The sequence below is a fragment of the Equus caballus genome, chromosome 27 (genome assembly GCF_041296265.1).
Source record: "Equus caballus isolate H_3958 breed thoroughbred chromosome 27, TB-T2T, whole genome shotgun sequence".
Classification (NCBI taxonomy): Eukaryota; Metazoa; Chordata; class Mammalia; order Perissodactyla; family Equidae; genus Equus; species Equus caballus.
Genome location: NC_091710.1, coordinates 24,332,566 through 24,356,857, shown reverse-complemented (window position 1 = coordinate 24,356,857; position 24,292 = coordinate 24,332,566). Strand labels below are relative to the sequence as shown.

General features: G+C 37.9%; 1 protein-coding gene across 1 annotated transcript in view; it reads left to right on the top strand.

Annotated features, from left to right (window-relative positions):
- Positions 1–24,292, top strand: part of LOC102149449 (translation initiation factor IF-2) — a 90,466-nt gene that overhangs the window by 2,860 nt on the left and 63,314 nt on the right. The window contains exon 4 of the mRNA XM_070252765.1: positions 22,795–22,874. Coding sequence (XP_070108866.1) covers positions 22,795–22,874 — 80 coding nt within the window. The remainder of the gene's footprint in view (positions 1–22,794; positions 22,875–24,292) is intronic.

Here is a 24,292-nt window from a genome sequence, read left to right as displayed (position 1 = left end):
GCTCAGACTGCCGTAACAAAATACCCAAGACCGGGTGGTGTAGACAACAGAAATTCATTTTCTCGTAGTTCTGGAGGCCGCAAGTCTGGGATGAGGGTGCCCTTGGGGGGGCTTCTGTGAGGTCTCTTCCTGTCTGGTAGACCGTTGCCTTCTTGCTGTGCTCACACGACCTCCTCTTTGTGTGTAGACGGCGCAAACTGTCTCTTCTTATAAGGGCGCTAATTCCATCATGGGCGCCACCTTCGTGACCTCATCTAACTCCAGTTACCTTCGAAAGGTCCCACTTTTTACCATCATATTGGGGATTAGGGCTTCAACATGAATTTTCGGGGCACACAAAACTTCACCAGAACACGTGAAAGATTTGCCTTTTTTAATGTAGCTTTTTTTTTTTTTGAGGAAGATTAGCCCTGAGCTAACATCTGCTGCCAATCCTCCTCTTTTTGCTGAGGAAGACGGGCCCTGAGCTAACATCCATGCCCATCTTCCTCTACTTTATACATGGGACGCCTACCACAGCATGGCTTTTTGCCGGGCAGTGCCATGTCTGCACCCGGGATCCGAACCCGCAAACCCCGAAGTGGAACGTGGGAACTTAAACACTGTGCCACCAGGCCGGCCCCCACATGAAAGATTTTAATGCAGTGGTTCTCAAACTTTTCAGAATTTTTCCTTAGAGGTTAGAAATTATTGAAAGTCTCAAAGAGCTTTTATGTTTTTGTTTATATCTGTTGATATTTATCATATTAGAAATTAAGGAAAAATTCACTAGAATTCAAACAGCTGATATTTATTTGGGCAATTAGAATTGCAATTTGGGAGATGCAGAGTCAGGTAGAAACCCAAAATGGAACACGAAAGAGGCAAGGGTTTATAAAAGCAAAAAGAGAAATCACACAGGTGGTTTTGTAAAATTTGTGATTTGTGCTGGCAACAACTGTTACTTCTTGGCTGTACTGATTCGTTGCCAAGGCCATCTCTAAGGCAAAAAGTTCTTTTCTATGGGAATAAGCGTATCTCTTGACAGAAGGCCAAGATGACAGCAGTATAGCCCAGTTGAAAAGTTATGTCCTATCTGGGTAGAGATGTAGTGTGCGTGCCTAAGTCCCATTCTCTTAATGGCCTCCTAGGTCCATTTTTATTTTTATTTATTTGTTTTTTTGAGGAAGATTGGCCCTGAGCCAACATACGTGCCCATCTTCCTCTACTTTGTATGTGGGATGCCTGGCACAGCATGGTTTGATAAGTGGTGGTTGGGATCCCAACCAGCGAACCGCAGGCTGCCAAAGCAGAGTGTGTGAACTGAACCGCTGCCCCAACAGGCTGGCCCCTCCCAGCTCCTTTTTAGAAGCCTTGACAAATGTTACTTCATTTTGTTGTCACTGTCCACGTAATATGGAAATTTAAGAATTTTTATTAATTCGCTTAAAAATAACAGGATTGACTTATTATGTGTTAACATAAGTAACACATTTTAAAAATAAAAACTGTATTTTCCAAAACAAAAAGAATTTAGAGAGGGATATTGTTTTACGTTTTTATAAATCTCCTTAATGTCTAGCTTAATAGATGACAACTAGATTCTCATATCTACCTGCGCATTCAGTCTGTTGCTATATGTCTTGTTGGAAATACATGAAGAAAATCCAGTTTATGTAGTTGGAAAAGGGAAGAGTGTTTTGATAGCCTTTTCAGATAATTAACAATATTCTTCTTTTGATATTACACCAAAACTTGTTAAGTGGTAAAGGTTAGTTGCAATGCAGAAGCTAAAACCTACCAATGAACTTTTTAATATGCTATATTAAAATTTATTGGTCTATCTTGAACTTTAGTGGATCTTTTACCCATGAGTTTTTTTAATGTATTACCTTTATTTTTTAATTTTTAATTTAAGTTGTGGTAAAATACACATAACATAAAATTTACCATCTTAACCATTTAAAAAAGTGAATAAACTTTATATTTTAGAGCGTTTTAGGTTCACAGCAAAATTGAAAGAAGGGACAGAGATTTCCCATACACCCTCTGTCATCACACATGTACAGCCTCTGCTGTTGACATCCTGTGTCACAGTGATACGTCTGTCAGGACCCCACACTGACACATCATTAACACTTAGAGTCGGTAGTTTACCTTAGGGTTCTCTCTTGGGGTTGTACGTTCTATGAATTTTGACAAGTGTATAATGACATATATCCTCCATTATAGTATATAGAATAGTTTCACTGCCCTTAAAATTCTCTGCACTCTGCCTGCTCATCCCTCCCCCCTAACTCCTGGAAACCACTGCTATTTTTACTGTCTCCACAGTTTTGCCTTTTCCAGAATGTCAGGTAGTTGGACTCATACAGTATGCAGCTTTTTCAGATTGGCTTCTTTCACTTAGTAATATGCATTTATGTTTCCTCTGTGTCCTTTTTATGGCTTGATAGCTTATTTCTTTTTAGTGATGAGTAATATTCCATTGTCTGGATATACCGGTTTATTTATCCATTCACCTACTGAAGGACGTGTAGGCTGCTTCCAAGTTTTGGTAATTATGAAAACAGTTGCTGTAAACGTTCATGTGCAGGTTTCTGTGTGAAGATAAGTTTTCAGATCCTTTGGGTAAATACCATGGAGCACAATTGCTGGATCATTTGGTAAGTGTATGTTTAATTTTGTAAAAAACTGCCAAACTGTCCTTCAAAGTGGCTGTACCAGTTTGCATTCCCACCAGCCATGAGTGAGCGCTCCTGTTGCCTCACATCCTTGCAAGCATTTGGTGGTGTCAGTGTTCCTGACTTTGGCCGCTCTGGTAGATGTATAGTGTTATCTCACTATTGTTTTAATTTGCAAGTCTCTAGTGGCATATAATGGAGAGCATCTTCTCATCTTCTTATTTGCCATCTATATGTCTTCTTTGATGAGGTGTCTGTTTGGGTATTTTGCTCATTTTCTAACTGGGTTTGGTTTCTTATTGAGTTTTAAGAGTTCTTTGTATATTTTGGATAACACTCTTTTATCAGATGTGCCTTTTGGAAATATTTTATCCCAGTCTGTGACTTGTTTTCTCATTCTTTTGATGTTGACTTTCTCAGAGCATAAGGTTTTAATTTTAATAAACTTCAGCTTATCAATTTTTTTTTTCATGTGTTGTACCTTTGGTGTTGCGTCTGAAAAGTCCTTGCCATCGTTAAGGTCATGTAGATTTACTCCTACTTCTAGGAGTTTTATAATTTTGCATTTTGCATTTAGATCTATGATCCATTTTGAGTAAATTTTTGTGAGGTATGTAAAGTTGGTGTCTAGATACATTTTTTTTTTTTGCATGTGGAAATCCATTGGTTCTAGCATCTTTTATTGGAAAGACTATCATTGCTCCATTGTATCGCCCTTGCTTTGTTGTCAAAGATCAGTTGACTATATTTATGTAGGTCTTTTTCTGGGCTCTCTATTCCAACTGATTGATCTGTTTGTCTCTTTTGCCTGTACCACACTGTCTTGATTACTGTAGTCTATAAGTGTATAAGTCAGATAGTGTCAGTCCTTCAACTTTGTTCTTCCGCAATATAGAGTTTGCTATTCTGGGTCTTTGCCTCTCATATAAACTTTAGAATAAATGTGTTGATATCCACAAAATAACTTGGTGAGACTTTGTTTGGGATTTCATTGAATCAATAGAAGAAGTTGGCAAAGAATTGCCGTTTTGACAATATTGAATCTTCCTATGTGTGAACATGGACTATCTCTCCATTTATTAACTTTTTGTTCGGTAACTTTCATCAGTTTTATAGTTTTCCTTATAGAGATCTTGTACATACTTTCTTAAATTTATAACTAAGTATTTCATTTTTGGGGGTGCTAATGTAAATGACATTGTGTTTTAAATTTCAAATTTCACTTATACTTTACTGGTATATAGGAAAGTGACTGACTTTTATATATTAACCTTGTATCCTGCAAACTTGCTATTTTAACCATTTTTACCTAAATAGTTCAGTAGTGTTAAGACATTCATATTGTTGTGTAACGTATCTCTAGAAGCCTACATTTTAAAATAAATAAATTAAGTTTTATTATGGTAACATTGGTTTATACATTATATAAATTTGAGGTGTACATCATTATATTTTGCTTTCTGTGTATATTACATCATGTTCACCACCCAAAGACTAATTAAAATCCATCACCACACACATGTGCCTAATCACACCTTTTGCCCTCCTCCTATCCACTTTCTGCTTTGGTAACCACCAATTCAGTCTCCGTCTCTATGTGATTGGCTGTTTTTGTTTTTATCTTCTACTTATGAGTGAGATCATACGGTATTTGACTTTCTCCTTCTGACTTATTTCACTTAGCGTAATACCCTCAAGGTCTATCCATGTTGTGACAAATAGTCAAATTTCATCATTTCTTATGGCTGAGTAGTATTCCATTGAGCATATATACCACATATTCTTTAACCGTTCGTCTGTCGATGGGCACCTAGGTTTCTTCCAAGTCTTGCATATTGTGAATAATGCTGCAATGAGCATGCAGGTGCATGTATTTTTATGCACTCGTGTTTTTGTGTTCTTTGGATAAATACCCAGCAGTGGAATAGCTGGGTCATATGGTAGTCCTATTCTTAATTATTTGAGGAATCTCCATACTGTTTTCCATAGTGGCGGCACCAGTTTGCACTCCCACCAGCAGTGTATGAGAGTTCCCTTCTCTCCACATCCTCTCCAACACTTGTTGTTTCCTGTCTTGTTAATGATAGCCATTCTGACGGGAGTGAGGTGATATCTCATTGTAGTTTTGATTTGCATTTCCTTGATAATTAGTGATGTTGAACATCTTTTCATGTGCGTGTTGGCCATCCGTATATTTTCTTTGGAGAAATGTCTGTTCAGATCTTTTGCCCATTTTTTAATTGGGTTGTTAGTTTTTTTTGTGTTGAGAAGTATGAGTTTTTTATATACTTTGGTTATTAACCCCTTGTCTGATATATGGTTTGCAAATATCTTCTCCCACTTGTTAGGTTGTCTTTTCGTTTTGTTGATGATTTCTTTTGCTGTGCAGAAGATTTTTAGTTTGATGTAGTCCCATTTGTTTGTTTTTTCTATTGTTTCCCTTGCCCAGTGAGACATGGTACTTGAAAATATGCTGCTAAGACTGATGTTGAAAAGCATACTGCGTATGTGTTTTTCTTCTAGAAGTTTCATGATTTCAGGTCTTATGTTCAAGTGTTCAATCAATTTTGTGTTAATTTTTTTCTGTATGGTGTAAGATAATGCTCTACTTTCGTTCTTTTGCATGTGGCTGTCCAGTTCTGCCAACACTGTTTATTGAAGAGACTTTCCTTTCTCCATTGTATGCTCTTGGCTCCCTTGTCGAAAATTAGCTGCCCATAAACATGTGGGTTTATTTCTGGGCTCTTGATTCTGTTCCATTGATCTGTGTGTCTGTTTTTGTGCCAGTACCATGCTGTTTTTGTTACCATAGCTTTGTAGTATATTTTGAAATCAGGGAGTGTGATACCTCCAGCTTTGTTCTTTTTTCTCAGGATTCCTTTGGTTATTCAGGTTCTTTTGTTGTTCCATATAAATTCTAGGATTCTTTGTTCTATTTCTGTGAAAAGTGTTGTTGGAACTTTGATAGGGATTGCATTGAATCTATAGATTGCTTTAGGAAGTATGGACATTTTAACTATGTTAATTCTTCCAATCCCGGAACACAGAATATCTTTCCATTTCTTTGCATCTTCTTCAATTTCTCTCAACAATGTTTTGTGGTTTTCAGCGTATAAATCTTTCACCTCTTTGGTTAAGTTAATTCCTAGATATTTTATTCTTTTTGTTGCAATTGTAAATGGGATTGTATTCTTAATTTCTCTTTCTGCTACTTAGTTGTTAGTGTATAGAAATGCAATTGATTTTTGTATGTTGATTTTGTATCCTGCAACTTTACCATATTCATTTATTATTTCTAGAAGTTTTTTAGTGGATTCTTTAGGGTCTTCTGAATATAAAATCATGTCACCTGCAAATAGTGACAGTTTCACTTCTTCCTTTCCAATGTGGATCCCTTTTATTTGTTTTTCTTGCCTGATTGCCCAGGCTAAGACTTCCAATACTATGTTAAATAAGAGTGGTGAAAGTGAGCATCCTTGTCTGGATCCTGTTCTTAGAGGGATAGCTTTCAGTTTTTTGCCATTGAGAATGATATTAGCTGTGAGTCTGTCATATATGGTCTTTATTATGTTGAAGTACTTTTCTTCTATACCCATTTTATTCAAAGTTTTAATCATAAATGGATGCTGTATCTTGTCAAATGTTTTCTCTGCATCTATTGAGATGATCATGTGATTTTTATTCTTCATTTTGTTAATGTAGTGTATCACGTTGATTGATTTGCAGATGTTGAACCATCCCTGCATTCCTGGAATACATTCCACTTGATCATGGTGTATGATCTTTTTAATGTATTGTTGTATTCGATTTGCTAGTATTTTGTTGAGGATTTTTGCATCAATCTTCATCAATGATAATGGCTTGGAATTTTCTTTTTTCCTGTTGTCCTTGTATGGTTTTGTTATCAGGGTAATGTTGGCTTTGTAGGATGAGTTAGGAAGGTTCGCCTCCTCTTCAATTATTTGGAAGAGTTTGAGAAGAATAGGTATTAAGTCTTTGAATGTTTGGTAGAATTCACCAGGGAAGTCATCAGTCTGGACGTTTATCTTTTGGGAAGTTTTTGATTTCTGTTTTGATCTCCTTACTGGTGATTGGTCTATTCAAAATCTCTCTTTCTTCTTGATTCAGTTTTCGAAGTTTGTATGAGTCTAAGAATTTATCCATTTCTTCTAGATTATCCAGTTTGTTGGTGTATAGCTTTTCGTAGTATTCTCTATAATGTTTTTTCTTTTTAAAGATTTATTCATTTATTTATTTTGAGGAAGATTAGCTCTGAGCTAACACCTGCTGCCAATCCTCCCCTTTTTGCTGAGGAAGCCTGGCCCTGAGCTAACATCCATGCCCATCTTCCTCTTCTTTATATGTGGGACGCCTACCACAGCATGGCTTGCCAAGCGGTGGCATGTCTGCATGCGGGATCTGAACTGGCGAACCCTGGGCTGCTGAAGCGGAACATGCACACTTCACTGCTGCGCCACCAGGCCAGCCCCTACATAGTCTTTTGTATTTATGAGATGTCTGCTCTAATTTCTCCTCTTTCATTTCTGATTTTATTTATTTGAGCCTTCTCTCTTTTTTTCTGGGTGAGTCTGGCTAAAGGTTTGTCAGTTTTGTTTGTCTTTTCAAAGAACCAGCTCTTGGATTCATTGAGTTTTTTCTGTTGTTCTTCTTAGTCTCTATTTCATGTATTTCTGCTCTGATTTTTATTATTTCCTTCCTTCTACTTATTTTCGACTTTGTTCATCTTTTTCTGCTTTCTTTAGGTGCACTGTTACCTAGATTGTTTATTTGGGGTTTATCTTGTTTGTTGAAGTAGGCCTGTATTGCTATAAACTTCCTTCTTAGAACTGCTCTTCTGTGTCCCATAGATTTTGTCATGTCTTATTTTCATTTAAATGTCTCCAGGTATTTTTTGATTTCTCCTTTCTACTTTTATGTCTGTTACTAATTGCTTTATATATTTAGGTGGTCCTATTTTGGTTCATAGATATTTACAAGTGTTATATCCTCTTGTTGGATTGTACCCTTTATCATTTTGTAGTGCTCTTCTTTGTCTTTTGTTACATTTTTTGTTTTTAAGTCTATTTTGTCTGATGTAAGCATTGCTAGCCCAGCTTTCTTTTCATTGCCATTTGCATGGAGCATCTTTTTCCATCTGTTCACTTTCAATTTGTGAGTGTCTTTAGGTCTGAAGTGTGTCTCTTGCATTCAGCATATATATGGGGCTTTTTTTATATACAGTCAGCCACCCTATGCCTTTTGATTGGAGCACAGTCCATTGACCTGTAAAGTAGCTATTGATAAGAACATAGTTATTGCCATTTTGTTACTTTTTCTCTGGGTGTTTTAGTAGGTCTTCTCTGTTCCTGTCTTCTCTTGCTCTCTTCTTTTGTAGGTTGATGGCTTTCTTTAGTATTATGTTTGAGTTCCTTTCTCTTAATTGTTTTGTATTTATTATAGGTTTCTGGTTTGAGATTGTCATGAGATTCATATATAATAACCTACATATACAGCAATGTATATAGAGTTGATGGTCTCTTCAGTTTGACCTCTTGCTAAAAGCTCTACTCTTCTACTCTCCTCCTCCCACATTTTATGTTTGTGATATTATATCTAACCTCTTTTTTTTCATGTGTGTGTATCCATTACCTCTTATCATTGAAATAGGTAATTTTAGTACTTTTGTCTTTTGACCTTCATATTATCTTCATAAGTGGCTGATATGCTACCTTTACAGTATTTTTGCCTTTACCAGTGATTTTATTGCCTTTTTTTGGATAATTTTCTTATTTCTATTTGTGGTCTTCTTTTTCCCACTTAAATAAGTCCCTTTAGCATTTCTTGTAAAACTGGTTTCTTGGTGATAAACTCCTTTAAGTTTTACTTGTCTGGGAAACTCTTAATCTCTCCTTCCATTCTGAATGATAACCTTGCCAGGTAGAGTTTTCTTGGCTTTAGGTTTTTTCCTTTCAGCATTTTAAATATATCATGCCACTCCCTTCTAGCCTGTAAGGTTTCTGCTGAGAAGTCAGCTCATAGCCTTATGGGATTTCCTTTGTATGTCACTTGTTGTCTTTCTCTTGCGGCTTTTAGGATTCTCTGTTTAACTTTGGACATTTTAATTATAATGTGTCTTGGTGTGGGCCTCTTTGGGTTTATGTTTTTTGGTGCTGTTTGTGCTTCCTGTACTTGGATGTCTGTTACCTTCCTTAGGTTAGGAAAGTTTTCAGCTATTACTTATTCAAATAGATTCTCTGCCCCTTTGTCTCTCTCTTCTCCTTCTGGGACACCTATAATATGAAATGTTAATGTGTTTGATGTTGTCCCAGAGGTCCTTTAGAATGTTCTTGTTCTTCTTTTCTTTTCTTTGAGGAAGATTAGCCCTGAGCTAACATCTGCCACCAATCTGCCTCTTTTTTTGCTGAGGAAGACTGGCTCTGAGCTAACATCCATGCACATCTTACTCCACTTTATATGTGGGATGCTGCCCCAGCATGACTTGACAAGCAATGCATAGGTCCACAGCCAGGATCTGAATTGGTGAGCCCCAGGCCGCCAAAGCAGAACATGTGAACTTAATCGTTGTGCCACTGGGCCAGCCCCCTCTTCTCATTCTTTTTAATTCTTTTTTCTTTTATCTGTTCAGCTTGGGTGATTTTCTCTAGTCATTTGTCCAGCTTGCTGACAGCTCACCTCCTTCTTCTCTATCATCTCTACTGTTGAGTCTCTTTAGTGAATTTTTCATTTCCAGTATTTATTTTTCATTTCTGATTGGTTCTTTTTTATATTTTCCAATTCTTTGTTCAAGTTCTCACTGTGTCAATCCATTCTTCTCCCAAGATCAGTGATCATCCTTGTGACTCTTAGTGTGTACTCTTTGTCAGGTAGCTTGCTTTTCTCTGTTTCATTTAGTTCGCTTTCTGGGATTTTGTCCTGTTCTCTTACTTGCAACATATTCCTTTGTCTCCTCCATCTGCCCCTTTCTCTCTTATATCTATGCATTTGGTAGGTCAGCTAAATCTCCCAATCTTGGAGAGGTGGCCTTGTGTAAGAGATGCCTTATGAGGCCCAGGAGTTTGCTTCCCTCTTGTCACCATTCCTAAATTTTCCAGTTGTGTCCCCTGTCTGGGCTATGTGTGTTCTTCTGTTGTGACAGGGTTGCTCTTGCTGAGGGAGTCGGGGAGGCTGGGTTGTCCCCTTGGCCAGCTTGTTGTAATGCTCAGCTCTGTGTGGCTGCTATAAACCCTTTAGACACTTTACCGTGGGGGGAAGCCTCAGCAGAGTTGGCTGCAAGGCCTAATAGCACATTTGTTTTGTAGCTTTTCTGTTAAGTGAATAGGCCCCCAGCATGCCTGGTTGCTATGCTTACAACTGCTGTAGGCGCTTGTCAGTTCTTTCAGGATTGCAGCTGAGTGGGGCTGGCCTCAGGTATGGGAGAATCCAGTTTTTTCAGGCTTTGGAAAGTGGGACTGATCCCCTATCTGGCTGTTTGTGAAGCACAAGTCTTCTGCAGCTAAGAAGGTCCACTACCCACAGGGCCACAGACACCATCAACACAGTTCTACCCTGTGTGCATACCCTGACCTCCTGAAGCAGACCCAGCCCCCCAGCTGCAGAGGCCCCACACACTCCACCAATGCCCCACACGCTCCACCCATTCCTCACACAGCCCTGCCCCTCAGACGCGGATCCATTTGCCTGGCTGCAGAAGATCCAGTCACCGCCCCCCCCCCCCCCCCATGCAGGCCCACAAGTTGCCCGAGGGCTTGATGTTGGGTGAGACCAGTCCCTAGAGCAGGCTGCCCGCCCTGTCTGCGGTGGATGAAATTGGCGCTCTAGTGGGTGTGGCAGGCCCCTGTGCTAACAGGCCAGGTGAAGAACTCCAATGGTGTCTTCCAGCTTCTTTTACAGCATCCTGTCCTAGGTCACAATAATGTCGGCTGCCAATGTCTCAGTCCCTGGAGAGGTCTCACCCCTCACTGAGATGCACCCAGAGCCTATCAGGTGAATCTCTTTTCACCGAAGGACTGTGATTTTGGTTGCTTTTCAAAACTGGTGAATTTGTGCATAGGCTATTTAAGAGCCAACTTTTTTCCCCTTATGTCTGATAGCTTTTCTGGCGGCATTCTCCATTGTTGTTAGTAGCTAGTAAAGCCAGATATTATGACACTTGTCTAGGTTGTGCTGAGTCCAGAAGATGCTTATAGCAGTAACACTCCGCTGCTGAGGTCTCCCGCTCCTCCAGGGAAGGCTGTGTACCTTAGGATTGCTCCCAGCTGGCGATGAAGCACTGTGGGTTGCAACTGTGGCATTTTCTCTCTCTAGAAAGGAATTTCTGCCTCTTGCACCTCAGTTAGGAGAGTCCCTTTTTATGGGGTTCTTTTTATCCGGTTTTCAGTTCTCTCTCAGGGGTAATTGTTCCAATAGTAGATATAAATTTGTTGCATCTATGGGGGGAGGTGAGTTCAGAGTCTGCCTATGCAACCCTCTTATACCAACCTTGTACACAGGAAAGAAACTCCTTATGGGAATCTCAGATTCCTGCAGCTCCAGCTGCACGGCCTGGGCTCTGCTTGGCATTGAGCCTGCCAGAGTGTGATATCAGCAACATTTCTTTTACTGAGTTCCCCAGGCTGACTCTCCTCTATATGCACTGCCACCAAGAAGCCTTTTCATCTTGCAAAACTGAAGCTGTGTGCCTATTATATAGCAAATTTAAAAACGTGGTAAAACATTCATAACATAAAATTTCCTACTTTAACCTTTTTTTGCTGATATTTCCTCTTTTTAAATAGGATCTAATTGAGGAAAACATTTATATTCAGTATTCCCTTTCTTTTTTAGATTCTTTTTTTTCCAGCTTTACCACTGAGTTTTATACTTTCATAATTTTTCCTGTTACTGTTTCATGTCTCTTTTTTCAGCATGAAGAACTCTCTTTAACATTTCTTGTAAGTTCAGTCTAGTGGTGATGAACGCCTTCAGCTTTTGTTTTTCTGGGAAACTCTTTATATCTCCTTCAATTCTGAAGGACAGCTTTGCTGGTTATAGTCTTCTTGGTTGGCAATTTTTGGCTTTCAGCACTTAGAATAAATATATCATCCCACTTCATTCTGGCCTGCAAGGTTTCTGCTGAAAAATCCATGGATAGTCTTATGGGATTCCCTTGTATGTAACAATTTGCTTTTCTTTTGCTGCTTTTTAACAGTGTCTCTTTGTCTTTAAATTTTGGTGATTTAATTATTTGGCAATTAATTTAATTATAGTGTACCTTCCCGTGGGTCTCTTTGAATTCATATTTTTTGGTCTTCTTTGGGCTTCCTAGATCTGGATGTCTATTTCCCAGGTGAGAGTAGTTTTTAGCCATTATTTCTTCAAATAAGCTTTCTGCCCCCCTCTCCTTCAGGGACCCTTATAATGTGTATATTGGTCTGCTTGATGGTCTCTCTGAAGTCCCTTAGGCTATCTTCACTCTCATCATTCTTCTTTCATTTTGCTTCTCTGATAGGATGAATTCTATTGCACTGTCTTCAAGATCACTGATCCTTTCTTCCGCTTGATCTAGTCTCCTTTGAATCCCTCTATTGAATGTTTTAGTTCAATTATTGTATTTGTCAGCTCTGTGATTTCTGTTTGGTATGCATTTTAACCGTTTTTCAGTATACAGTTCAGTGGCATTAAGTACATTCACTTTGTTGTACAACCATTACCACCATCCGTCTCCAGAACTTCTTTTCATCTTCCCAATCTGAAGCTCTGTACTCATTAAACATTAACCCCTCATCATCCCATCCCACCAGCTACTGGAAACCACCATTGTACTTTCTGTATCTGTGGATTTGACTACTCTAGGTGCCTCATATAAATGGAATTAATACGGTTTTAAACATTTTTGTGAGTGGCTCATTTTACTTTGCATGTTGCCCTCAATGTTCATCCATGTTGTCGCCTGTGTCAGACTTCTTCCCTTCTAAAGGCTGAGTAATATTCCATTGTGTGAAATACATATAGAAAAACATATATTTCATTTTGTTTCTCCATTCATCTGTTGACGGATACTTGGGTTGCTTCTACCTTTTGACTATTATGAATAATACTGTCATGAACATGAATCTACATGTGCTTGTTTGAGTCCCTGCTTTCAATTCTTTTGGCTGTATACCTACAAGGGGAATTGCTGGATCATACACTAATTGCATTTATAATTTTTTGAGGCATTGTCACACTGTTTTCCATAGTGGCTGTACAGTTTTACATTTCCACCAACAGTGCACAAGGGTTCCAATTTCTCCACATTCTTGCTAATGTGTGTTATTTTTATTTTACTTTATTTTTTATGACTATAGTCTTCCTAATGGGTATGACATGGTGTCTCATTGTGGCTTTGATTTGCATTACTTCTAATGATTAGTGATGTTGAGTATCTTTTCATGTGCTTATCAGCCATTTGTATATCTTATTTGGAGAAATAAGTATTCAGGTACTTTGCCCATTTTTAAAATTTAGTTCTTTTTGTTGTTGCGTTGTAAGAATTCCTTTTATATTCTGGATACTAGATTTTTTCCAGAAAAGTGACTTGCAAATATTTTCTCTCATTCTGTAGGTTGTCTTCCCTTTCCTTTGACTCACAAAGTTTTTAACTTTGATGAAGTCTAATATATCTGTTTTTTGTTGCTCATGTTTTTGGTGTCATATTTAAGAATCCACTGCCAAATCCAAAGTCATGAAGAAGATTTACTCCTGTCTTCTTCTTCTTTTTTTTTTTTTAAAGATTGGCCCTGAGCTAACATCTGTTGCCAATCTCTTTTTTTTCTTCTTCTCCCCAAAATCCCCCAGTACATAGTTGTATATTCTAGTTGTGGGTCCTTCTAGTTATGCTATGTGGGATGCAGCCTCAGCATGCCTTGATGAGCGGTGCTAGGCCTGCACCCAGGATCTGAACCGGTGAGACCCTGGGCTGCCAAAGTGGAGCACGCAGACTTAACCACTTGGCTGTGGGGCCAGCCCCTACTCCTGTCCTCTAAGAATTGTATTGTTTTAACTCTTATATTAATGTTAATCCATTTTGAGTTAATTTTTGTGTATTTTTTTGTGGTAGGGTTCCAACTTAATTTTTTTGCATTTATTCTAGTTTTGTTGGAGTTTTTTTGGTGAGTAAGATTGGCCCTGAGCTGGCACTGTTGCCCATCCTCCTCTTGTTTTTGCTTGAGGAAGATTGTCACTGAGCTAATATCTGTGCCAATCTTCCTCTATTTTGTATATGGGATGCACTGACACCATGGCTTGATGAGTGGTGTGTAGGTCCACGCCCAGGATCCGAACCTGCGAACCCTGAGCTGCCCAAAGTAGAGCGTGCAAACTTAACCACTACGCCACTGGGCTGGCCCTCTTTTGTTTTTAAACTATATCCTGCCCCTATTTATTCCTAATAATACTTTATTCTTCCCTTAAAATCCACTTGTGCTAATGTTAATGTAGCTGGGCCAGTTTTTCCTTGGTTAACATGTGCTGTAAACATTTTTTTCCATCCTTTTATGTGTCAGAGTGCCTACTGCTCACAGAATGTCCATGTTCCTGCCTAGATTTCTTGGCCTTTTTCCATTTAGACTTGGTCAGTTGAGCTAGCCCTTGCTCATGGGGTTGAGAAGAAAAGATGTGTGTCATTTTTGGATCAAGTCAATTAAGAACTGGTATCCTTCTTCCATTTTTCTTTTCTGCTGCCACAGTAACCTTAGAAGCCATGAGCTGAATTTATAGTGTTACCACTTGGAGGGAGCCTGGATCTCTGAGACACTAGTTCAGTGAGAGCTCCTGGTGACTCTCATCAGACTTTGCATGAAAAACAAATAAGGTCTTATTGTCTTAAGCCACCGAGATTTCAAGGCTTATGTCTTACCATTTTATAGCCTTGTCAGCCTAAATTGACTAATATAGAAATCAGAACTTTGAAGTGGTGTGTTGCCATAACAAACTTAAAATATGTGCCTTTGACCTAGCTGCTGGGCAGTGAGTGGTGGGTGATGCACAGCAGGTCACAAGAAATTGAAACCAGCTGGAAAAAATGGAGATCTGCGTTAGGAAGTCAAAAAACATTTGGTAAAATCAGAGCAAGCTCTGACAGCCTACATTCTACAGTAGTTAGATAACAGAATGTTAGCAGTGGAGTGGGTTTCATTGCCCAAGTTTGGCCAAGTGTTAACAGAAAGAGAGCATCTCAGGAAACAGTTGGCTAGTTTGCAAATAGAAATGGTAGGGAATAAGTCTAGAAACTTGGGGCCTTGCAAGCTTTTAAAAGGTGACTGATTCCAGATTCCAAATAGTAAGAAATGAAATTTGAACAGTTTGAGCACTGGGGCCAGCACGGGGTGCAGCGGTTAAGTTCACACATTCTGCTTCTCGGCGGCCCGGTGTTCGCCGGTTTGGATCCCAGGTACAGACATGGCACTGCTTGACATGCCATGCTGTGGTAGGCATCCCACATATAAAGTAGAGGAAGATGGGCACAGATGTTAGCTCAGGGCCAGGCTTCCTCAGCAAAAAAAAGAGGAGGACTGGCAGTAGTTAGCTCAGGGCTAATCTTCCTCAAAAAAAAAAACACAAAGTTTGAGCACCAAAGCCTCAGTAAAAATTCTCAATTAGAGAAAATTACTCAGGGCAGAGCTGTAATTAAGGTGTGGCCTTAAATTATATTTTTCTAGATAGACTCAAGTTTGCCATCACTAAGTTGAGAGAGAGAGAGAGAGAGAAATGAGAGAGGAGGGAGGGAGAAATAGGAGTTAGGCAAAGAAATGACAGAATGAAAGCAAATATTTGAAAATCATTTGTCTGAAAAGGGTCTAGTATCCAGAATATAGAAGGCAAAGAAATAAAGCAGATTTGAAAACTGTGACTTGAAAAAATTTTGTATGTATGTTACTTGCACATCGAACTTACTGAAAGCAACTAGGTGAGAAACTGCTGAGTTTTTGAGGGTCGTGTGTTGCCAAAGGAACTTCAAACTCAGATTAAGCAAGATTTTGACTATTTGAGAATTAAAACAACCCTTAAGCCCGGAAACTTCCAAATACAGGAAGTAAACTGAAAAAGCCATTCAACTCTCAAGGAGGGTATACTTATAGGTGTCTGTTAAGATATTGTATGCTCTCTATTTAGCATTCTTTTTATTTGATATCATTAAAAAAATCTCATTTCCTGTCTTATGTGTTTTGTATTTATAATTTTAGTGTAACGTGTAATTGACTTACAAAGTGTAAAATTAAGCTATATATTTTCTTCCAAAAATTACAATGACCTTAGAAAGTTGTGAGGCACCACCTTCATCTCCTTACATATTGTTATTTAGAATTTAGTGCCCCTTTTATTTATTGTTTCCCAAATTAGTCATCCTCTTTATTACTATTTGTTTACTTAGTGCTCACTTAGATTTGTCCACAAGTTTACACCTTTCTTTGCTTACCTTTGTTCTAGCGCCCTACTCCTTCCTCCTCAGTAGCTTTTTCGTCAAGAGTCTCAGCGGTAGATTATCTGTCTGTTCACTTGAAAATATATTTATATCTCCCACACTCTTGAATGACAGTTTAGCTTGATGTAGAATTTGAGACTGACAGTTGTTTTTCCGGTAGCACTTTGAGAATATTACTCCATTGCTCTTTGGCCTCTTTCGTGATTGTTATATAAAAAACTTTTTAATTATAGAAATTTCAAATAAATGCAGAAGTAGGCAGAAGAATATAAGCAACCCACCTTCAACAATTATAAACTCTTGGCTAATTCTGTTTCATTTTTATATTCCCCACCACTTCCTCTGTTCTCACATTAATTGGAGCAAATTGTAGACATTATTTCATTTCATCTCTAAATATTTCAGTATGTATTGCTAAATGACAAAAAGGATACTTTTGAAATATAACTGCCGTATCAAGATCACAGCTTAAAAATTAACGATTTCTTATATCACCCAATATCCAGTCTGTGTTATTTTCAATTGTTTCATGAGTGTAATATTTTTCCTTAGAGTTTGTAGTCATCAACCAAATAATGTCTACACGTTGTTTGAATCAGCGTCCAAATAAGATCCACTCATTGTAGCTGGCTCCTTTCCTCCCCCTTCTCTTGTTGATTTCATTGAGTCTACAGCTTTTAGTACCATCTTGATACCGATAACTCCAAATTTTTCTCTCTCTTCTCTTGCCCTCTGGTAGGCAGCCTATAAGATGGCTACCGATGTTCCTCACATCCTGGTAATCACACTGGTGTGTAAATCCTCCTCTTAAATGCAAGCTATGTTTTATGATTGCTTCTAGTGAATAAAATGTGGTAAAGATGATGGGATGTCTGTTCTGAGATTAGGTTACAGAAAGACTGTGGCTTTTGTCTTGGGTGCCCTCTTTCAATTTTTCTATTTCAGAGCCCTTGCTCAGGGGGAAGCAAGCTGCCATACTGTGAGTAGCCTTATGGAGAGATCTGTTTGGCCCTTGCCACTGAGGCTTTTCATTAACAGCCTAGGAGAACCCAAGGCCTGTCAACAGCTAAGTGCATGAGCTTTGAAGTGGATCCTACCCTAGTCAAGCCTTGAAATGGTTGCAGCCCTGGCCAATACCTTGATTGCAGCTTTGTGAGAGACACTGAGCCAGAGGCATTCAATTAAGCTATGCTCAGATTCCTGACTTAAGGACGCTGGGGATTAATAAATGTTCATCATTTTAAGCTGCTAAATTTGAGGATAATTTGTTGTGCAGTAATAGATAACTGATACATCATCCTTCAGTCTATTCTCAACATAAAGTTTTCTTGTTAAAATGTAAGTCGGATCATAGCCCTCCTCTGCTTTAAATCTTCCAATGTTTTCTCATCTCACCAAGAATAAAAATTAAAGCCCTAACTATGACCTATAATGCCCTATAGGATCTCACAGCTTGAATCTGCCCTGACCTCATCTCTTATTCTTTTCCTCCTTGCTCCAGCTATTCTAGTAGCTTCCTTACCACTCCTCAAACACGCCAGACAACTCCTCCAAAAGAGCCTTTATACTTGATATGTTTTTCTCCCTGGAGTGTTCTGCCATAGATGTTCATTTGCCCCCTTCTTCACCTCCTTCAAGTCTTTGCCCAACTGTCACCTTTTCAGTGAGCCTTCACTGACTGCCTTATTTAAAACTGACCTTCACCTCCAGCATTCTCTATTCTATCACATGATTCTGTAGGTTGGTTGTGCTGTTCTCAGGTTTAGACTGGCTTAACTCACCTCTGGCTCGGCTATGCTGTTTCCTGCATCTGTCGTCAGCTCCTGGGTTGGTTGGCAGCTGGATGATCTAGGATGGGCTGAGACACTGGTCTGTCAGTTGGAATCTGTTCAGCTAGGGTGCTTTGGTTCCCTTTCAAGTGTCACTTAGCCTCCTGTAGGCTAGCTCAGGCTCGTTTACATGTGATTTCAGGATTCTAAGGCAGTGAGAGGACAAGCCACAGTGCACAAGCACTTTTCAAGTCTGCCTGTGTTACATTTGTTATTATCTAATTGGCCAAAATAAGTCACATGGCTAAGTCTAGAGTTAATGAGAGGTCTACCAATGGGAGAGAATATGGGGAGGGAGATTCTTGTAGCCATTTTTGTAAGAGTCTACTTATAGGCTTAGTCATACAAGGTAAAGAAAAAGGAAGTTGTATTTTTGGCACACTTGAATTTGTGGCCTATGAAAACTGAGTCTTGTATAGAGACTTTCAGTTAATCTTTTTTGGCTTATGTCTTACTCTTACCTTCTAGTGTACTTACCACATCTGATTTCTGAAATTCTTTGGAGTTTTTCTAGGATCTCTCAAGAATTATACCACTTTGATTTTTAGTTCGCCTTCTGGAAAATTGTTGAAACCTCTTATTTGCTGATAGTTCCTTTCGTTTTTATACTTTTAGAAGGGTTTTGGTTGAGAGAACAGAGAAACATGTGGTGAGTTAGCTATCTTTAATCAGAAATCACATTATGGATGTTAATCCTTTGTCTTTCATAGTATGTATTTTCTTCCAATCTTTGCTATGTCTTTAAGGATTTTAAAAATATTTCTATTTATTAAAATATGTTTATCTTTTGACTTTTGGGTTTTGAATATAGATATTCAAAATACATATTTGAATTGAATTGTACACGTTTGAATACATATGCAACACACACACACACGTAGGAATCCAACTTAATTATTTTTTAAATGGGTGTTCACCATCCATTGAATATTTTCCCCCAGTGATTTGAAATGCTACCTTTTCGTATATTCTATTCCATTATTTTTTTGATGACTCCTAATTCAGTTATTTAATTATAGTAGTTTAGACTTTTTCTGTTGATTCTCTAAGAACTTTAAATAGTTATATCATTTGCAAATTATGACGTACTGTCTTTTCCTTTCTAGTATTTATACCACATCTTTCTTGTTATCATCTTATCATATTAACTAGGGCATTCAAAACATTTTTTAAAATGGCAGTGATAATAGACTTCTTTATCCAGCTTCATTTGAGATTCTCCTTAGTGTTTCATCATTAAAATAATTTCTTATGTTTGCTTTCTAATTCTCTTTTTCTAGTTAAGGAAATTTCCTTCTATTCCTAGCTGTGTCCCTCTTCTTTAATTTTCTTCATCAGAAATTTTTGGCCAAGTTCTAATTGTTTATTTTTTGTGCATATGAACTTTAGAATCATCTTGTGTTGTTTCAAAAAATTCCTGTAGACTTTTTAATCTCTGTCCCAGCGATCCAAAAGGACCAGACGATTCTATCACCACATATGTCAGCAGGACCAAATCTTCACAGGTGACTACAACCTGACAATGCTCGCTTCTGCATCTAAGTCTTATCTGGGTGTATGAGTAACAGGACCTAGTCATATACTCTACCCTAACTGCAACGGAGTCTGGTATATGAGTTATTTGGTTCCCACCCTCAGATAGCAGAGGGAGACAAGGTTGAAGTAGGTAGAATGATTGAACCCATCAACAGTATCCCACAGTCCACCTCTAGGTGTGCTACTTAACATTCATATTCATCTTTCTTACCATTCTTAAACTTTCAAGAAACAACACAAAAAATAACTTTTTTCTGCCTCATTTAATATAATCATTCCTTATACAGGAGAACTAGACAGATAAGTGTATCACCTGAAATTCCACTTGCTGGAAGCGTTTCCTTTGTCTACTCTCTTTTGGGGCCAAGTATAAATGGGTTTGTAAGGTTATACCAGTTGACTGACTTTGAGTATTATTGGCATCTCGTGCGCCTATTTTTCCTCCTTCAGTTAGCTGATCATAGGAAACCATGAATGCAGGTTTTAAGAAGTGATGGAATTGTGATAGGAGTAGACCTACCAGAATATGAATTACTTGGTTATGCAACTTAAAGTTTTCAGGATCCGTTCAAACACAATCTTATATATAACACTTAACATTTGATGAGTACTCCTGGGAATGTCTGATGATGTCAGTCTGTGAAGAGTGGCTCAGGTTGCAAGACCATATAGTATCACACGGTCTGAATTTTAACCTCTATCAGAGTCTAGTGATGAGCTAGAAACTTTCATAAAAGAGATATAGTTATATACTATATTAGTTTCCTGTGACTGTCATAATAAAGTGCCACATACTGGGTGGCTTAAAACAACAGAAATTTATTCCCTTACAGTTCTGGAAGCCTGAAATCCAAAATCAAGGGATTGGCAGTGGTGATTCCTTCTGGGGCTCTGAGGGAGAATGCATTCCATCCTCTTTCCTAGCTTCTGGTGGCCACCAGCAATCCTTGGCATTCCTTGGTTTGTACACATATTACTCCAACCTCTGCCTCTATCTTTGTATTGCCCTCTCCTCTGTGTGTCTTCTCCCCTTCTCTTCTTGTAGGACACCTGTCACTGGATTCCTAAATCCACCCTAATCTGGAATGGTCCAGAGGCTACATACTGTATAGCCTATAGACATTTTGGGAGGGATTATTCTACCCACAGATATTGAGATGTTTAGGACCCAGGTAGAAGCAGAACCAGAGATGATAAAGACCTGAGGCAATATGGATGTAAAGGTATTCTGTCATCACTGTGAGGCGAAAATGCACACTTGCTCCTGGAATTCTCTGCTTATTGATAGAAAGAAAGCAGCACCTTTCGCTATCAATGGTTACATACAGGTGCGAATGCCTGTGTTGATTTGCTTCAGCAAAGAGGCCATATTTGGAAAAATATTTGTTATTGCAGTCATCACCTGATTAAACTTAAGACAACTCATTGTCATTCTCTGTTGCTTATCTATCATTTGCACAGATCAAATAAGTAAAATGGAAATATAATAGGAATCGCTGCCCTTGTATATTTCAATTCTTTTCATGGTGGGACTACTTTCTGGATTCAGAAGGACTTTTGACTTAATGTTTTGATGATGGTGCAGGTGATATTCAGAGGCTTCCATTTGGCCCTCTCTACCATAATAATCCTTGTCTGATGGGTCAAGGAGACAAGATGGGGATTCCACAAGTTACTAATTATATCTGTTTCCACACACTATTCCATAATTGGGCAAATTATGATAGGATGAACTTGTAGACCCATTTAGGTTCAATGGAACCTAAATTCCATTCATCACTGACTTCTCCTTGAAAGCATACGTCTTTTCCTGAAGTGAACTACAGTGGTATTTTAGGTCCTCAAAAACCAGTATTAGTTCAGAGCCAGTGTTTAATATTCCATAGAAAGTCTGGGTATGTGTGTTTTGATTTTGTGGATCCAGTTTGAGAATTTTTCTTCTCGTTGAGTTCATCCTACATACATTTATTGATATGACTAGGATTTTTAATCTTAGTGCTTCTTATTTATGTCATACTTTTCTGATTTTATGCTTTTGTTTTGATAAAAAGTATTTCACTGTAAAAATCTGTAACTTTTTGATTTATTTTCTGGGTGCCTTGTGTATGATCTTTCTTAGTTTGGAATATTTAATCAGCTTTAAGTCACAGTTTTTTTTACCACACAGCTATAAATTTCAGAAAATCAGTATTCACATATGGTATTCCTCTTCTGCTACACGTTATGGTGCATGTTAGTGTGTCTATATAGTCATAGTTTATGACATTACATCCTATTAAAGGACTATGATTCCCACAGTTGTTTTAGCCTTTATTCTATATTTAAGTTTATTTAATGCTCACTGTGAGGTCCTTTTACGGATGTATTTATTGGGAAAAGTTTGTCTGCCCTTTGTGACAGGCACATGCAGACTATTTTCCTTGAGTTTTTGCTTATAAATGTCTATCTTTTACTTCTATATTTGAATAACAGTTTTTCTGGGTATAAAATTCCTGGGGCCACACTGTCTTTTCTTGAAGATTTTTTTTAAGACACTGTTCTTTAGTCTTTTAACATTGAATACTGTTGTAAAAAATGCTCACGCCAGCCTTATTTTCTCCTGTAATGACCAATATGGTTTTTTCTTTTTGCTTGTGTACCCATAGGATTCTTTCTTTATCTTAGACATCCAGTAACTTTAGTAGAATATGTCTCAGTTTTAATTATTAACAGGTATTGCTGAAATGCAGTGTACTTTCCAGTCTATTGTTTCAAATCTTTTATTTCAGGAAGGTTTTCTTTTTATTTTTTTTGAGGAAGATTAGCCCTGAGCTAACATCTGCTGCCAATTCTCCTCTTTTTGCTGAGGAAGACTGGCCCTGAGCTAACATCTGTGCCCAGCTTCCTCTATTTTACATGTGGGACGCCTGCCACAGCATGGCCTGACAACCATTGTGTAGGTCCGCACCCAGGATCTGAACCAGTGAACCCCAGGCCGCTGAAGAAGAATGTGAAAACTTAACCACTGTGCCACTGGGCTGACCCCTCAGGAAAGTTTCCTTGAAGTATATTTTTGATTATTTTTTGGTGTATTTGTTCTATTTTCTTCAGAAATAGCAAATTTTGTGTAAGTTGAATACTTCCCCCTGACCTTTTTTGGTCTTTCTTAACTATTTTGTCTGTTTTTAAATTAAGTATTTTCAAGATTTTTTATAGGAGTACACAGTGATGACTCATACTTGCATAAGTGAATCTTATGAAAGAACCTGAACAGATGTTTAAGACACAGTTATTAACTGCTTTTTTTTTTTTTTGCTTTCTTCAGGTTCTCAGAACTCATCTATACAAGTTATATTTCCAGAGAAAATGCAAGCAAATACAAGCAATGGTTCAGAAGTAGAAGACGTAAGAGATATTTTCTGCCATCAATATTATTATATGAAATTTCTTATTTTTATTACATAGCAATGAAATATATCAAGCCCATTATACAGTCATGTGTCTTTAACATCATGGACACGTTCTGAGAAATTCGTCATTAGGTGATTTCATCCTTGTGCAAACCTCATAGAATGCACTTACAGAAACCTAGATGGTGTAGACTGCTGCACACCTGGGCTATATGGTACTAATCATACACTGTCATATATGTGATTTGTCATTGACTGAAATGTTATGTGACACATCACTGTAGTATGAATATAAGAATCCAGTATTACTACTGATAAGGAATTTAAAGTTTTGATTGTAAAAGCAAATACATAAATAAGAATGTTCTATTTTGTCTAACATTTCTCATATCCTCATGGTAAAACTTTTTAAAAATTCAAATACAGATAATAATGTAGCAGAATTAGGGTCTTATCTAAGGATATCTAGATAATTCAAATGAAGAGAACAATTTTCTCCAAAATGATTGAGGAGAATCTCTTTTAACGAAAGCCTCATGCCTTATTCTTCCCCGCCATGCCTCTACCAGTTCTCAGAGAGAAGAAACCCTTTATTCTACCAGTTCTCAGAGAGAAGAAACCCTTTATTCTATTATTTTTGTTAGAAGGGGAGATACTTTATCTTATTCATTGATTTATTTAACAGATATTTCTCTGGACTTGTTATGTGCATAACTATATGCTAAGTGTCTTGGGGGTAAGAAAAAGAAATACAGTAAAGCAAGCCTTGCTTGTAAGTAGCCGATCTTTTGATAACACTTTATTTTTAAAAGTTGTATTGAGGTATAATTTAGACACCACAGAATTCACCCATTGAGCTCAATGATTATTAGTACATAAATGGAATTTTGTAAATATTACCACAATCGAGTTTAGAACATTTCTATTGTCTTAGCAAGTACTCTCATACCTATTTGCAGTTCTTTGCTTCTGTCCCCAGCCCTTGGCAACCACTGATCTGTTTTCTGTTACTATAATTTTGCCTTTTCTGGACATTTTATATAAATGGAAACATGGTACGTTGGTCTTTGCATTGGGCTTCTTTCACTTAGGTTTATCCATTTCATAGCATTTGTCAATAGTTCATTAATTTTTATTTTTCAGTAGATGTGGATAACACATTTAGTTTATCCATTCACCAGTTGAGGGACATTTGGATTGTTTTCAGATATTGGCTATTAAATTCTGCTCTGAACATTTATGTGTGGACATCTATTTTCCTTTCTCTTGGGTCGGTTCTTAGGAGTGAAACTGCTATGTCATATGGTAAGTCTATGCTGTCTCTGTTTTTCAGAATAGATAATTTCTATTGCCCTCCCTTCAAGTTCACTTATTCTTTCTTTTGCCAACCTTGATCTGCTGTTGAGTTCCTTT